This window comes from Perca flavescens, chromosome 2, assembly GCF_004354835.1.
Source record: "Perca flavescens isolate YP-PL-M2 chromosome 2, PFLA_1.0, whole genome shotgun sequence".
In the NCBI taxonomy this organism is placed as follows: Eukaryota; Metazoa; Chordata; class Actinopteri; order Perciformes; family Percidae; genus Perca; species Perca flavescens.
This window is the reverse complement of record NC_041332.1, coordinates 8,371,775-8,389,502: the sequence shown is the minus strand read 5'-3', so window position 1 is coordinate 8,389,502 and position 17,728 is coordinate 8,371,775. Positions and strand designations below refer to the sequence as shown.

Below are 17,728 nucleotides of genomic sequence, written 5' to 3'. Positions count from 1 at the left end.
ATGGGACGGTGGACGCTTCACAACATTTTATTTCTCATGCTTCTCTGCAGCTCTAATGGACAGTTTAACCCTTTGAGGAGAAGGTACCTCTCTGTTTTCTGCTGCCTGTCAAGACAGCTTGTTTATCTATACAGTTTAGTTTACTAATGATTCTTTGTTCTTTACAGACCCCCCTGGCATGAGAGGTATGTGTGTGTGTGTGTTGCGTGCTTGCATGTGCAGAAGTCATATACACTTGCTGCCTAGTTTTTATACAGTCGGTTGCAACCTTTTGCCTCTGACAGCTTAAGTTATTATATCTTTTTAATGTGCTCCCCAGATTTACACCAATAGAAAGTTACTGGGATCTCCACGAGTAAGTAACCAACGCTGGACTTAACAGAAAACCTGACACACACAGTATAAAAACTGTATTTTGAGATTACTAATACTGTATCTGAAGTCTCTTTTATATAGACCTTAGTGGTCCCCTAATACTGTCTCTGAAGTCTCTTTTATATAGACCTTAGTGGTCCCCTAATACTGTATCTGAAGTCTCTTTTATATAGACCTTAGTGGTCCCCTAATACTGTCTCTGAAGTCTCTTTTATATAGACCTTAGTGGTCCCCTAATACTGTATCTGAAGTCTCTTTTATATAGACCTTAGTGGTCCCCTAATACTGTATCTGAAGTCTCTTTTATATAGACCTTAGTGGTCCCCTAATACTGTATCTGAAGTCTCTTTTATATAGACCTTAGTGGTCCCCTAATACTGTATCTGAAGTCTCTTTTATATAGACCTTAGTGGTCCCCTAATACTGTATCTGAAGTCTCTTTTATATAGACCTTATTGGTCCCCTAATACTGTATCTGAAGTCTCTTTTATATAGACCTCAGTGGTCCCCTAATACTGTATCTGAAGTCTCTTTTATATAGACCTCAGTGGTCCCCTAATACTGTATCTGAAGTCTCTTTTATATAGACCTTAGTGGTCCCCTAATACTGTATCTGAAGTCTCTTTTATATAGACCTTAGTGGTCCCCTAATACTGTATCTGAAGTCTCTTTTATATAGACCTTAGTGGTCCCCTAATACTGTATCTGAAGTCTCTTTTATATAGACCTTAGTGGTCCCCTAATACTATATCTGAAGTCTCTTTTATATAGACCTTAGTGGTCCCCTAATACTGTATCTGAAGTCTCTTTTATATAGACCTTAGTGGTCCCCTAATACTGTATCTGAAGTCTCTTTTATATAGACCTTATTGGTCCCCTAATACTGTATCTGAAGTCTCTTTTATATAGACCTCAGTGGTCCCCTAATACTGTATCTGAAGTCTCTTTTATATAGACCTCAGTGGTCCCCTAATACTGTATCTGAAGTCTCTTTTAAATAGGCCTTAGTGGTCCCCTAATACTGTATCTGAAGTCTCTTTTATATAGACCTTAGTGGTCCCCTAATACTGTATCTGAAGTCTCTTTTAAATAGGCCTTAGTAGTCCCCTAATACTGTATCTGAAGTCTCTTTTATATAGACCTTAGTGGTCCCCTAATACTGTATCTGAAGTCTCTTTTATAGGGTTAGGGGAACTCATATTAATGTTAAAAAACCATAATTAAGCTCAATACCATGTTATAAAAGTTCTAGTTTGCAGTGCTGTGTCATGACTGAAATTAATACTTGTTCTGTTTATTTGCAGCCTACCAGACCCAAAGATCTCAGTTAGTAATTCACCAAGGTACAGTTGGCATTAATACAACAGTCAGACCAAACTCTGTTGTAGGATTAGCAGTTTATTTATTCTCTTCTGTCATCTCATCACTCCTAAATTTCTTGACTTGCCTCTCACAAGCTTTGCAGTGTTTCTCTCATTTTTTTTCTTATAAAAAACACTATTTAACACATGTATATATTGTTTGTTTTTAGTGGCAATAGTAGAAGGTAGTTCCAGTATTGAGGGTCAGAGATAATGAATCCAGGTCCCTCCTCCCTCTAAACATGTTGACCAGAAGTCTCAAACTTTTTTCTTTCACTTTTCTTTTATATAATTGAATTCATTTAGTTTAAATAGAGTTTTATCCACACTTCTATGAATATAATTCTAGTAAGGAAGTGTACACACCTTTACTTTCAGCAGTGTGTAGAACATTCCTGTAAACATCATTAGAAATGACATATCGGATCCTTTCCAGGACATAATTAGGATCCTTTAGGACCTCTTAAATAAAGTATAAGTTATTGAGTAGGAGATGTAGTAGACAAAGGTTGCGGTAGTCTAGTAGACGTGTGAGTAAGTAATAAAGTAGTACTGATGTAGTGAAAGATAGTGAATATGGCGGTACCTACCCATGCCTCATGTTGTGGCTTTTACCTGCAGGTTCACCCTGCTGGCTCCAGACCTGCTGAGGACAGACAGCCACGAGAACATCTACCTACAGGCAAACGATGTGTCCGTCCCCATCGTCGTCTCCATCTCCATCCTGGACTTCAGTAAAACCACTACCCTCCTCACGGACTCGGTCACACTCAGTGTGGAAAATGAATTTCACGCTCTCAAGTCTATACAGGTGACTCACCAGGGTTGTTTGTGTTTTGTTTACATGCCAAAGGTCGGCAATGAGATTTCTCTTCTACCTTTGACCCCCTTTTGTTATCACGGCTTTCTTATTTTCAGTGGATTATTGATGCTGCTCCCTGATGAAACTGCAGAAAGTAATCTGGTTGCTTTAGTGTATGCAAACACACTTTATGACAGGGATGTAGTACTCGAATCCGGTCTTGGACTTGGAGTCTGGTCTTAGACTCGAGTCCAGACTCAAGACGGTTTTTCTATGGTCTCGGACATGTCTCAAACTCGCTGGTATTTGGACTTGGACTTGTCTCGGTCTCTGCCACTGGTCTTGCCAAATATGGCTTTTGGTCTCAACCGAGTCCAGGTGTCTTTATTATGTTTGTAATAATATTGGAGGGAAAGTGAAACACTGGCCACCTGATAACCAATCACACAATACTGGTCACTTCTGTTCTACACTATATCTGGAGTGAAGCTATATTTTCATTTAGTTGCTCAAATACTCAGTACTAGTACCCAGCAGTGGTAATAGCAGTGGATTGGTGTTTGTATCAGTTCTAACACTGCTATTATGAGGTATCACCATATGTCATTCTGTTTTCTTTAGGTTAGATGATATGATATCAAGAGCAATGGCTATACTTACAAATCCTGGGTGTTGTGACACTCTTTTTGCTTTTAGATCAACAAATAATAACCCAAATGATTGTCTTGAAACTGTCATGCATAAGACTTTTTTTTCTGTCCTGGATTCGGTCTTGACTCGGTCTTGAACCTTTTTGGACTCGGTCTTGTCTTGGACTCTAACCTTTTTGGACTCGGTCTCGACTTGATCTCGACTAGTTCTGGTCTTGGACTTGTCTTGGACTCGACAAAGGTGGTCTTGACTACAGCCCTGCTTTATGATGTAATATGACATAAACAACAGAGGAACTAAGGAGACCAATTACCAGCAGCAGGATGGAGATCAGTCTTTATCAGCAGTTACTCTCATGATGATGCTTTCCAAATTCTAAACATCATCCTGTATTTGAATCTCTTTTTATCCCAGCTTCCCTCCGATCGTTTGAATCGTGAAGAGAAAAGTAACAAGTTTGTGCATCTGAAGGTGATTTTTGGGGGCTACCACTCGGAGGAGAGGATACTGATGGTGTCCTTTCACTCTGGATACATATTCATCCAGACAGACAAACCCATCTATAAACCTGGAGATACTGGTGAGAACTGAAGATGCTGATGAATACGATAATGGTGCATCAGTGACACAAATTAACTAACAAACATAACCTTGAAATAACCACATGGATATGAACGACCACAATTAGAATTCGGGTTAAAACTGCTGATTCACTTTGGTGGATAAGGTTTGTGTAGGATAACATTAATTAAAAAAATTCAATTTTCAATTAGGGCTGCACAATTTTTATCAAAATTGCAATATGAACTAGTGCAGTATCCAAATCGCAGGGGGGTCGAAATATTTGGCAAAATATGTGTCAAACCATTCTAAAATAAAGTATTGTGGTGCTGCAGAGACATCCCGGCCTACAAATCATATCCTACAGACTAAAGAAAAAATCTTTGTTTGGTACAAATTCCAGCAAAAAAATCACACTTCAATCATTAGTTTAATTTTTTTCAATGAAAATGAGAATTATGATACAAAAAGGATAATTCCCTCCAGTATCGAGAATCATATCGCAATCGCAAATCAGTCTAAATAATCGCAATTAGATACTTTCCTAATATCGTAATTTCAAATAAATGTGTCTATTTTGTCGTCAAAAGTGAAACCTACTTCTTAGTTGAGGTGATATAAGCAGTTGATGGTCCGAGAAAAAGTACTAGTAGAAGTAGCAGTAAAAATGATAATGCTCTGAATTGATGACACACTTGAGTAATATTGGACTGATGTACAAATCATGAAAACTTTATTTTGAGCATTTTTCTGTGTCTTTTGCCCCTCTCCAGTTCGGTTCAGAGCCTTCGCATCCTCACCGTCCTTTAAAGCCTTCGACACCTCAGTCACAATTGATATCCAGGTAAAGAAATGATCAGAAGATGAATTGATTTGTATATTATTCTCTTGTTTCAGGCTCACAGGATTGGCTGTTTTACCCATTTTTTATAGTTTGGTAACACTTTACTTGAAGCTATCTACATAAGAGTGTCATGACACTGTCATGAACACATGACACTGTAATAACACTGTCATGACACATGAACCCTAACCCTAACCCTGTGTGTGTGTGTTTCAGAATCCAGATGGCATAGTGGTTAAACAGATCTCCAGGGTCAGAGCTGCTGATGGCGTCTACGCAGAGACTTTTCCGCTCTCTGACATTGTTAAGTAAGTTCAACTTATTTGACTCATTTCTCCAACTCTTTCCACTGCCAAGAAATTTATATGTTTTTATCTCAATCTTTTATCCAGGGACGATAGCTCAACATTCATTTTTTTTTTTTTTTTTTTTTGACAGCCATCCTGCTTCACTTACACACAGAATTGTAGAGTCTTGGTTGTTGGACATACTATGTTGAACCCCCAACTGCTCGGGGCGCCTGTCATGGGCAGCCCCCTCTTTCTGACATCTCTCCATTAGTGCATGTATAGGTCCTGGGCATTTTGTCAATGTAAACAGGATTTCTGGGGAAAGTGGTTTTCACACCGTCTCTACAATAACATTTGTTACCACCTGTCTTGACTTTTTTTTATAGTCATTTGACAGATCATAATTAAAATGTCAATGACTTATTGATATTTCTAGCTATGCTAGCAGAATAGCTTTTTGGATCCACCTCTATTTTCCTAAAATATCTTAACAACTATTTGATGACGTGCTGTGACATTTTATACAAACATTCACGATCACCAGAGGGTGAATCTCACTGAAATTGACTGACACTGACGTTTCACTATAGTGCCACAAGCAGGTCCAAATTCTCACTTATTCAATGAAACATTTCCGCAAATACGAGATGGATTGACACATTATTTACAGACATTCGTGGTTCCAAGAGGATGAATCTTACTTAACTTTGATCTCTGATGTGACTTTATGTCTTTGGCAGCGAAGGGAAATGGACAGTGACTGCAAAGCTTGACCACTGGCAGCAGAACACATTCACCTCCCCGTTCGAGGTGAAAAAATACGGTAGGTCAAACTCTGAATGTCACATTTTCAATGGTAAAGACGTACTGGGAGAATCTCTTTGGTTTTACTACTATTAAATGATTTACTTTTTTTTTTACTAAGGGATTAGTGTTTTAGAAACCTTGCTGTGTTATTTGTTCAATAACATCTATGTGTGTATGATGTACACTACTGGTCAAAAGTTTTAGAACACCCCAATTTGTCCAGGTTTTTATTGAAATTTATTGTACTCTGAATGAAAGAATAGAAAAAATGAACAATTTAAGTTATAAAATAAATCATGGAATCAATTTATAAACCAAAATGTATTCTAAATTTTTGACTCATCAAAGTAGCCCCCTTTGGCAGATATAACAGCTGATCACACTCGTGGCATTTTTTCTACAATGGAATTCAAATATTCTTCAGAAAGTTCAGTTCAGTACAGTTTCAAAATTTCCCATAAATGTGTGGCACTTGTAGGTTGGTTTGCTTTCACTTTTCTGTCCAGTTCATCCCAAACCAGCTCAATGGGGTTTAAGTCTGGTGACTGTGCTGGCCACTCCATGTTTAAGCTTACCATCTTGTTCTTTTTTGCTAAGGTAGTTCTGGCATAGCTTAGACTTATGTTTTGGGTTATTATCTTGCTGTAGGATGAACCCCTGACCAACTAGGCACATACCAGAGGGTACTGCATGGCACTGCAAAATGCTGTGGTAGCCGTTTTGGTTCAGGGTGCCTTTCACTCTGTACAAATCACCAACCCTGGATCCAGCAAAACAGCCCCAGACCATCACGCTTCCTCCTCCATGTTTGACAGTTGATGTCACACACTGAGGAACCATCCTTTCGCCTACTCGACGGCGTACAAAAATCCTGCGTGACTAACCAAATTCAAATTTTGATTCATCAGTCCATAGCACCTTCTTCCAGTCTTCAGTAGTCCATTGACGATGTTTCTTGTCTCTTGGCCAGGCAAGCCTCTTTTTCTTATTCGTCTTGGCAATGGCTTTCTTGTTACAACTCGACCTATCAAACCTGCAGCTTGAAGTCTTCTCTTTACAGTTGAAACTGAGACTTGCTTATTACGACCACTATTAAGCTGTGCTTGAAGCTGTTGTCCTGTGAGCCGCCTATCACGCAAGCTGTTGACTCTCAGAAACTTGTCTTCTGATTCTGTTGTGGCTTTGGGTCTGCCAGACCTCTTCCTGACAGAGTTTCCCCCAGTTTCTAAGTGCCTTTTGATGGTGAAGAATACTGTACTCACTGACACCTTGACTTTCTTCGCAATTTCTCTGTAGGAAAGACCAACATTCTTAAGTGTTATGATGGTCTGTCTCTCTTCCATTATTAATTAGCTTTTTCCCACCATTTTTATAGCAACACACTACTTTCTGCAGTACAATACTGTTCAAATAATGCTCACGAGGGTATGGTACCACAGTGTGTTCCAACAATACTTTTATACAAACAGAGGGGGATGTAAGTAATCCAGATCAGTTGGAACACCAGTTGGAATTGGTAACACCAGCTCTCAAAGCTTGATCAACCTTCATTGCTGCAGAACAGCTTTACGTTGTTAACCCATTTCTTGTTCCCTGAAAAAGGCCTTTTTGTAAAATACTGAAATGTACATTATTTTTCAGTTTTGGGTAACCTTACTTTTTTTTGTAACCTCTGGCAGTTCACCACTTACCTTTGCACCATTTCAAGCTATTCATTGGACTTGAACTGCTAAAACTTCAATAAAAAATGTTGGTGTGTTCTAAAACTTTTGACCAGTAGTGTATGTCTGTATGTATGTTTGTAATGGTAATGGCAGCAGCATGGGGGTTCGCCCAAGACACATTTTTAACCTTGTGGAACAATAAAGTTTAGCCGGTTACACTTTACTTGAAGGTGTCTACATAAGAGTGACATGACACTGTCATGAACATGTCATAAACATTATCAAGAAGTCATAAACATTTATGACATAACGTTTCTTTTAGTAAGTGTCATTCGGTTTTTTGTCATGACAAGTTATGGTTAGGGTTAGAGTTAGGGTTAGGGTTACTGTGTCATCTGTTCATGACAGTGTCATGCCACTCTTATGTAGATACCTTCAAGTAAAGTGTTACCGTTCATCCTATCTTATCTTATCTTTTGGAAAGGAGTTACGAGGCTCTCTGTCTTTGTAATACAGAGCTATTATTGTTGTCGTTGTGTTGTGTTTCAGTGCTTCCTGCCTTCAATGTTACTCTGACTCCCAGGAAGTCCTTCCTCAGCCTGGATGACAGTGAACTTGTAGTAGAAATATCGGCCAGGTCGGTCAAGCACACAAACACACACACACACACAGGCTTGTTATGACACTGAAGTTTATTATACAACTTTTGGCCATGTTCATTCACTGACCCATTAAAGTGAACCTTAATCTAAAATACTACTGATTGAATTTCAGCTGTTACTTTTGGTGACAATTAATTCTCTCGGTGACAATTAATTCTCTACCTTAACTCCTACCAATTTTGCTTTTAGTTTTAACCTAGTCTCGCATTGCCAGACCTTCCCCCGTAGCTCTGCGGAGAAAGGTCTGGCTAGTCTACATAGCATTCCGGGATGGGAGATAAACGTGCTCTAGTTTATTGGCATTTCTGTAAACCAATCACAATCATCATGGGCAGCGCTAAGCTCCGGACAGAGCCATGGTGCTTCTGCAAAATAGCCTCGGGAAGGAATGTGTTTTGGTGGAACACCACATTTTGGTGGTGTACGTTCAAAGGCTGTTCTAGTCGTGCAACAGAAAACTCAGATTGAACAGATAGTCTAGCGAGCTGTCTGGATTTACCCTGCAGAGATCTGAGGAGCAGTTAACCATAGTCCTCATAAATCCACCGGAAAGCGGAAGGTGACGGACATCCGGCAGAATTTCGGAGCAATCCCGGAAGTGGAACGTTGTGGATAGCCTAATCCTAATCTAAATTTAAAACCATACCTTTTGGTCCAAACTAGCCTCTGAAGAACTCAGGAGGTGCAAACATTTTCTTGCTTTGGTCGTCATTCTGAAACCACAGGAACATACACATGGACACATAAACCTCATCAATGAGGATATCTGATGACATCCAGATTTTCCTCCAGAATGTTTGAGTATATAACCATCCACATGAACCATCTAGACCTCTCAGGTGGTCTGGGACAGGTCTGCTTTCTGTCCCGAGAGTCAGAACTAAACATGGAGAAGCAGCGTTGATTTTGTTTGTGCACCACATATCTGGAACAAACTCCCAGGAAACTGCAGGTCCGCTGCAACTCTCAGTTCTTTTAAATCAAGGCTGAAGACTTTTCTTTCTGATGTATTTGTTCTTACACTGCATTGTAACTTTTATTCCTGTATTTCATACCTGTCTTATTCTTATTTTAGGTGTTTTTACCTGCTCTTTAATGTTTTATGTAAAGCACTTTGACTTGCCTTGTTACTGAAATGTGCTATACAAATATAGGCATTATTTTCGTATAGGCAAATTCTTGTCTATAAGAAAAATGAATGACTGTTGACGGACCATTGTTGGGATTGTGTTTCAGGTACCTGTATGGGGAGCCGGTCCATGGGACAGCCTATGTTGTGTTTGGAGTGAAGATCAACCAAGAGATGAGAAGGTTGCCTTCAGTGAAGCAGGTGTCGGATGTAAGTCACTGCTCCATCCTAGAATTTTTCCTGCCACAATTGTGAGCCATGCACATCATAATTTTTTGCTGCTACTACAAGTTTTGGTTTTCTTTAGCATTGTCTTTATTTGCTTTCCTATTAAACTTATTTTTAAGTTTTTGCGTTGCGTTTCTGCTTTGCCCGGAGTTCCCCTGTTAACTCTGACTGAGTGCAGCACAGAGTCATTTGGCTTTTTCGAAAACAAATGTGTGTGAACGTTAATTCTTGAACTTTGAAATAGTAGTTTGACAAAAAGAAGAAATCCTACCTCAAGGTCCACCTTAAAAGCATTTTCTAGAGCTTTCAACCACATCTCACAGCCTTCTTCAGGGGAGGAAGTTTGCTCAGTATAAGTGTGTCAGTATCAGTTGCTTATCAAGACTGTGGGGGTGCTGTTAAAATGCTGTAGGTAGGATTGCAAAGATCCAGGACTTAGCCAAAAAATTTGAACATCGACAACTTAAAAGTCCCTCCAACCTTTCCGCTAAAGCCCAAAACGGTCTGCTGAGCCCCTCCCCCCACAAGGGAGAATGAATGCGTGTGCATGAGCAGAGATTGACAGCAGTTAGACACCCCCCTGGCCCTGATTGGTGCATCTGAACAGGGAGCGGTGAATTTTTGCAAATCGCACTACAGGCTGTAGGTGGTGCCAGAGGAGCCAGATTTTTTTTTTTTTTATTAAATTAAACTGCTTCATGTAGTTCTACTTGAACATAGGGTCAGTTTCAGCAAATATGACAGAAAGTTAGTTTTATAAGTACGTACTGCACCTTTACAAGCTCCAGAAGAAGCCTGTAAGTGGACTTTGAGATAAGATTTAATTTGTTGAAATTATAAATATTGGTTAATAATAAGTAATATATTAAATAACAGTATTTAAGTCAGTATTACCAGTGGAACAATTAGCTTTTTTCCTGTCAAATGTTTTGTGAAATTACTTTCTGTTGTTGTTCTCCTGCAGCTGGATGGAGGAGTGATCCGTCTGAGCATGGAGGAGATCAAGAGAGCTTACCCCGATGTTAGATCTTTGGTGGGCAACTCTGTGTATGTGAAGGCCTCTGTGCTCACCAACTCAGGTAAGCACTTTGTGTCAGTGGCTACACAGGAGAAAAAAAACAACAGAAAGTCAATAAATAGTCATTCGGAAAATGTGTACACAAAAATTGTTGGTCAATGTCACGTCCTGCTGCCTCAAGATACCAATACGCTAAGAATTCACCTGAACACACCTCCCTGTAAGACCAGCAAAGATGGGCGCAGGTGCATTTGCTATTTAAACGACATGGGCACTGGACGGGAAATTGACAACTGCGTCAGTCTTAAACTAGCAAAGACACTTGCATCGGGATTTGTGCTGCGCCGGGTGCAAGAAATTATCTTTCTTGTGCTGACACAACGTACTGTAGGAGACTTGTGATGGAATTTCCAGCTTATGAACTCATGCTATGTATGTTGATCGAGTGGTACTCAGGTGTCATTCAGGTCAGTGTCCAACATAACCTCCTAACCTTTCCAGACAGAGGAATACTTTAGTCTGTGTCTCCATAGATGATGGGAGACAGCTGTATGATAACACAGTGCTGTTTCATCCTGCCAAGTTCATGGAGGAAGCAAACATATAACACATTCTGTGTGTGCTGAGAAATTTGGGATAAGTATCTGTGTTTACGGCACCTGCAGTATCTTTGTTTACATTGAACGTTCAGCTAAACTTAACGCCTCCAGCATGAGTTTAAATACTCCTTCAGAAAGACAGGAACTTCAGCCAGTTGGGACGGCACGTACTATGTACTGCCTGCCTACATTTTCTCTTCAATTGAGGGTCCATTAAATACTTCTGTGTAATTCATCAGAGTCTCCCGAAACTTCTTCACATATGTGAAATGAGTTGTGCTGCTCCTGAGTTTTTACCTTAACAAGACTGGATTACAAACAAACTGTGATTTGCATTGTATCTATTGTGTTTGCCTTGTTCCTTGCACCACAGCCTAGTAAGACTAAACTCGTCAAAATGTCCTAAACAGACCAAAGTTTATTCTTTTCATTGTACAGGACAGCTCAATGCCCGGGGGGTTAGATTTGTATCAACATGACCTTCGACCCTCTGGACAGACAGTCATCACATTCCCCCGTGGCTCAGCTCTTGGGAAATGTGGGGCATTTCACAGAACACAAAAATGTGATAAGTTTGAAACTGGGAGGAGTTATTTTAGATATTTGAATGCAAAGGTCCTGTTTATTTCTGCATTTGATAACTGACTCAAGCTATTTGAAAACTTGGACAGATGTGAAAAGCCTCCAGATTTAAACATTGGTACAAACAATGTGACAGTGCATTCAAATATATTTGTTTTTACCCTTTAAAATAAAAAAGTTTAAAAATTTGCAGTTTTCCTTCAGGAACTGTTAAATCCATTAAGTGTGTGACATGGTGTAAAAAGTCAAAATACCACAGGGGACCTTTGTGTCTCGATTCCTTAACCTGTTGACCATGAGCTTTTTTCAGTGCTTTTGTCATGGTCAATAAATGTAGTTTATATGACATTATATCTCATTTTTAAATTTAAAAAAAAACAGAAATTGTGAATTATTTATCCTTATAGTTAAGATCAGAGAATGTTGAGTGGATCACATACAGGTAAATGTAAAGTTTAGTCAGGATACTGTTTTTGAAACCATTTACATTTTTTTTCAAATGCCATCAAATTGAATAAAACACCCAAAATTAAATAAAAATGTATCATCAGTTTTACCTGCGAAGATCACAACGTACATCCATGCATCCATGACATTTTTGGGGCAATTTTGTTTAAAGAAACCCATATTTCTGATATAAAAAACTAGTGGTCAAATTTGACCCGCGGACAACACAAGGGTTTAATGATTCAGGTTTGCGGTTATTGGTAGTATTTGACCCTTGTTTTTGTACTGTACAGGCAGTGATCTGGTTGAAGCAGAGAAGACTGGAATTAAAATTGTGGAGTCTATGTACGTCCTATCCTTCAAAGACATACCAAAGTACTTCAAGCCGGGCCTGCCCTTGGACTTTACAGTAAGGACTATCATCTATGTTAATGATCTATCCACTAAAACTGGATACTTTATTGTTTACGTCCAGTAAAATTAAACATCACAAGCTGGATCCTCTGTGTCTTGTGTTCATGTGTCCTTCAGCTCATCCCCTATGAGTAAAACACTGTAAAGTGTATAAAATCACAAAATCCTTTCCATTCCAGATCCAGGTGAGCCACCATGATGGTTCCCCGGCCCATAACATCCCGGTCAACTTGAAGCTGCAGGGCGTTTCCCCGGTTGACTCCACCAGCAACAACAGGGTCACCATCAACATGCCCCGCGATCAACAGCCACAAACCATTACTGTTAGTATGACTGCATTCTGCTTTTACTCACAGAGATGGTCGAATGTTGGTAAAATTTAACTAATTGTAACTAATTCTTCAGAAGCACGGCTTCTATTCTTGCTTCACACTTTTTCCTCCTTTCACTTTTACTCCAAATGTTCTGCTCTTTCTTGTATTAATTTAATATTTGCCATTGTTTGCTCTACACATGTTTATCTTGTTGTGTCCTCCTGTAAAGGTTGTTGAAAGAAAGGCCTGATCTACTGACATGGATCATTTAATTTTTTATTATCATCTCACCACAGCTAAAGAACATTGTAGCTCACCAGCTGACATCATTTCTACAGACCTCTAAGCACTTTTAAAAATGAATTTGTCTCACACTTCACCATTCAGCTTTTTGATGTGTTGAAACATTTCCCCAAAGTTACGCGTGACATATTTAGTATCCTTGAAAAGTTTGGTATCTAAAATTGTATTTATAATTTATTGAACAGAGCTGACATGATTGGTTGATTCAGATTGATTAGTCTATCAACAGATAGTTAGTCAGGATCAAATCTTTTTGATAATCTATTAATTGTTAAAGACATTTTTCACGCAAAACTGCCCAAACAAATCAGCAGATGAATCAAATAAATAATCCAAATGAATAAATACATTTTAAAAGTAAAATTAACATACAAAAGTGCCTGAGTGTCTTCAGAAGACATTATTTTGTAATTGGTCATAGACCAATTAGATACACATTTTGTAATGTGTGGTATTAGAACATCTTTCTAAAATGTCTTTTCCTGATTTCTTTTGTCTACTTTTGGGATTATAAAGTCAGAACTGTTACACACCTTAATTAGTTTTTTTATTTTGTCTGTTTCCCAGGCTGAGACCACGCAGGCAGACCTGAGACCAGACCAGCAGGCCAAGAAACAAATCACCATTCAGCCGTACGTCGCCTTTAACCGGGACCAACAGAACTACCTGTATATCTCCACAGGGACCGCCACGGTGTCTGTAGAAGACACACTGTCCCTGAAGCTGATCATCGCTCCTGCAGACCCGACACACAGACAGTACATTAAACACATTACCTACCTGGTGAGACAACATTTCCAGTACAACTGGAAGTCAGAAAGTAGAAACGTAGAACAATCAGTAATGGTGGAAGAAGTCTTCAGATTGTTTCCTTGAAAAGTACTTATATGACACTATAAAAAGACTCTGTTACAAGTACAAGTCCTGCATTGAAAATGTTACTTAAGTAAATGTATGTAAGTATCATCAGGAAAATGTACTTAAAGTATTAAAAGTAAAAGTACCCAATGCAGAAAAATCTTCACAATTTAGAAACTGGAAACGATCCAAACAGTTCTGTGTTTAAACGGCTAATCATTTCAGTTGGACTTGTTGGCTGTTATATTGTTGGACAGTTTATAATAACACATCGTATTTCATAAACTACATGTGTTTTGTGTGAAACAATCTTAATGTGTAAAGTAACTAGTAACTAAAGCTGTAAGATTAATGAGGCGAGTAAAAAGTACAATAGTAGCGGAGTAGAAGTACAACGTGTCATGAAAAAAAAGACTCAAGTAAAGTACAAGTACTTTCAAGTGTAACTCTCACCAAAATGCAACCTAGGTTCTTTTTGTGAATGTACCTGAGTCAAACATTCGTTTAAAAGCATAAATAGGACGGAAACGCCACTTTTAAGATTTACCGTATTGTCGTTTTCGGTCAAATGGCCTTTTGAATGGGAGTGCTAGGGGCAGTACTATGATAGCATCAAAATCACTATTTGTACTTAAGTTCAGTACTTGAGTAAATGTACTTAGTTTCAGTACATTACACCACTGACCATCAGCAAGTAACAACAACACAAAACCTGTATTGATCATGACTTTCTCCCCACAACTCCCTCAGGTGCTGAATAAAGGAAAAATTATTGTCGCCAAGCGTGTAGATGTGACGGGGCAGCTGGTCACCAGCGTCGGAGTGACGGTCACCCCGGAGATGATGCCGTCGTTCCGTTTTGTGGCGTTCTACAGTATTCCCTGGGCGGGGATGGAGGAGGTGGTGCCAGACTCTATCTGGGTAGATGTGGCAGATTCCTGTGTTGGAGGGGTGAGTGATCAGCTCAGTCTCATAGGTCACTAGAGAAGCCTCCAGAGTTTGTTGCATAGCTGAAAGAGTTCAGCACTCACTGCATGTGTCTGTCAACATGTAAAAAGTGTTCTTATACAACAAACCGTGGCTTGAAGCATAAATCATCAGGCTGTCCTTTATCTTTTCTTAGTTTACATAAATCCCATGAAAAGACCAAAACAACAATGAATTGATCTGACTATCAAGTGTTGTGTGTATATTAAAGCCTGATCTATCTTCTTCCTCTGTGCCATAGAGCTTCATTGTTGTCCAAAAACTAACAAAAGCACATCAATGAGCCACACTGTTGTACTGGGTGACATGTTCCTTCATTAGTTTATTCTGACTCAACCCAACATCCATCGTCCTGCTGACATAAATACTCACTAGAGCACCGAATGTGGATTAATTCACGTTCATAGATAGTCCCTGACTGTTTACAATCACTAAAAACTACAGTGTCTAGATGTTTTGGGAAATAACTAAACTACTAAATAAATAATTTAGTAGTATAATCCTGACCAACTTTTATAGATTTCTGTTTTTAGCAGGAACCAACGAGTTTGGGGCAGAGTGTGACTGACAGGGTAGGGAAGTCGCGGAGACAAACATGTTGCTGGTTTTGGTCTTTTTTTGTGGGGTTTGTTGGAAATTAGTATATTTTCTGTTTTTCTGTCTTTTGTACATCTTTGTTGTGATGCTTTTTATTTTATGCTGTCTTACAGCTGAAAGTCGGGCCGGTGGACGGCATACGTCGAGATTACACGCCTGGGAAGAGCTTTACTTTTAAGATCAGAGGCGATCCGGGGGCAAAGGTCAGCCTGGTGGCTGTGGACAATGCTGTGTATCTGCTCAACAGGGACAGACTTACACAGAGGAAGGTATGTGTGTGTGTGTGAACAGTAAACAATGTATTTGTAAAATAAAAACCTCAAACTGAAAAAAATCTTTATAAATTTCTTCTTTTTTTTTTAACCAATTAAACATAGTTTTTCCACTTTGTTTTAAAGTATTTATTTCTTTGCAAACTTGTCTATTAGTTATAAAAGTCAGTTTTTAAGTGACTTAATGGAAGACAGTGGAATTTTATGGTGTTACAAGTCAACAGTTTTTTTTTGTTCTGTACCAACTAGTATCATTTGTGTGCTTTTTTTAATCAAAATGCTATCCTGAAAAAAAAAAAACTCATGTTCCCCTTTCCTCAGATTTGGGGTACGGTGGAGCAGGGAGACATCGGCTGCTCCCGAGGGGGTGGCAGAGATGCCAAGGCGGTGTTCTCAGAAGCAGGGCTGCTCTACGCCTCCAGTGCCGGGTTTCAAACCACAACCAGACAAGGTACCTACGAGAATGGAGCAGCAGCTGCACGCTCAGCCCATGAGATGAATTTGAGTCATCCACTTATATAGAGTATTGATTAGTAGGATAACCCCTTGAGATGAATCATTTCATTTTCGAGGGGCTCCTTATTCTAGCTTCTTACCTCAAACTGTTGAGCAAAACACAGACTAGTTCACAGGATTACTTCATATGCTGTAATGTAAACAAAGTGTAAATAATGCTTAATTTATTTATAAGCTATAAAAAAGTCTGGAAATGCAAATTCTGCTTTAAAACTACTGGTAGGTAATAAACTGGATAAACGAGTGAATGATACTCAATTGCAAGCTGTTATTTGGACAGATGTTGAAAAAATAGCACATACAGGGTGAGCCTTTTCTGCCAGTCTTCTCTTGTTACAGTTAGCTTGTAAAGACAATGAACTTTAACTTATATACCATAAGAAAACAATCAGAAATTGTAAAATTCCTGTAAAAAAGGAGATGTCGTCTGTTTGAGTCCGTCTTTCCCTTTGTAGCAGCTCAAGGCCATGTTTGCACTGTGTGTTTGCTCAAAGTGGAGAAATACTGGAGCTATTATAGGTGGTGGACTGTGACAAACAGTAACTCCTATTAAAGGCTGATAAAATGCCAACATTTAGGTATATAGTTGGGACAATACAACTCTCTACTAAAAACCTGAAACTGCTTAGGTACTTCTTCTACTGCAAATGAAAATAATCATATATAAACATTAAGATTTTTAGAATCAGCTTAAACTTTGAATTAGTCTAGCTTAGGCTCCCTCTAGATAGGCAGTGTAATATTGATCCATCATGTAATCCTGTAAATAAGTTATTGCTGAAACTGCATACTATTACATCCTTGGTATCTATGGCAGACTGGCAGCACTGATCTTTTTTTATACAGCTGATTATTGTTTATCAGATATGTTGATTTGTAAAAAGAATGTCTGTGATAGAGACAAGCAGATCAACAAAATGAGCATTGATTCAATTCAATTCAAAGTGTTACTGTCATATGTACAATTACAATTCTTCCTTTGCTGTAAATAGAATGCCAAACAATGTCAAATCTTGAATATATACTACAACTATACAAAATATATTTTTTTAAAGAAAATAAAGCAACAATAATAATTATAAAAAGTGTGAATGTAAACAGTGCAAGTTATGCATGTGCAAACTGAAAAAATGTAAACAGTCAAGGACAGGTATATGAGGTAGACCATGATTATAAACTCCTAACGCTGTTCAGGAGTCTGATGGCAGTAGAAAAGAAAGAGTTCACGCCACGGTTAAAGATGTTTTCTCCCCTCCTCTCGTCAGCCCTGCGGTGTCCGGGCAGTGCCAGAAGGAGGCGCTCTGCTGAACGGTTGCAGCGTAAAGCCGAGCTGGGTGAGTAAAATGAGTGGATGAACTGCATTAATTGCTCACTTAGGGAAATAAGAACACCGCAACAAGCTGATATTGTAAAGTTATGACGTTGCTATTTCCAATGTGATAGCAAG

The 17,728-nt window shown here is 38.9% G+C and overlaps 1 protein-coding gene across 1 annotated transcript in view; it reads left to right on the top strand.

Annotated features, from left to right (window-relative positions):
• The window catches only part of LOC114546678 (complement C3), a 37,947-nt gene continuing 20,219 nt past the window's right edge, over window positions 1–17,728 (top strand). The window contains exons 1-16 of the mRNA XM_028565646.1: window positions 1–83; window positions 2,358–2,547; window positions 3,604–3,769; window positions 4,524–4,594; window positions 4,811–4,902; window positions 5,625–5,707; window positions 7,905–7,992; window positions 9,254–9,356; window positions 10,339–10,453; window positions 12,314–12,429; window positions 12,614–12,757; window positions 13,619–13,834; window positions 14,660–14,860; window positions 15,607–15,762; window positions 16,087–16,216; window positions 17,547–17,615. Coding sequence (XP_028421447.1) covers window positions 1–83; window positions 2,358–2,547; window positions 3,604–3,769; window positions 4,524–4,594; window positions 4,811–4,902; window positions 5,625–5,707; window positions 7,905–7,992; window positions 9,254–9,356; window positions 10,339–10,453; window positions 12,314–12,429; window positions 12,614–12,757; window positions 13,619–13,834; window positions 14,660–14,860; window positions 15,607–15,762; window positions 16,087–16,216; window positions 17,547–17,615 — 2,023 coding nt within the window. The remainder of the gene's footprint in view (window positions 84–2,357; window positions 2,548–3,603; window positions 3,770–4,523; window positions 4,595–4,810; window positions 4,903–5,624; window positions 5,708–7,904; window positions 7,993–9,253; window positions 9,357–10,338; window positions 10,454–12,313; window positions 12,430–12,613; window positions 12,758–13,618; window positions 13,835–14,659; window positions 14,861–15,606; window positions 15,763–16,086; window positions 16,217–17,546; window positions 17,616–17,728) is intronic.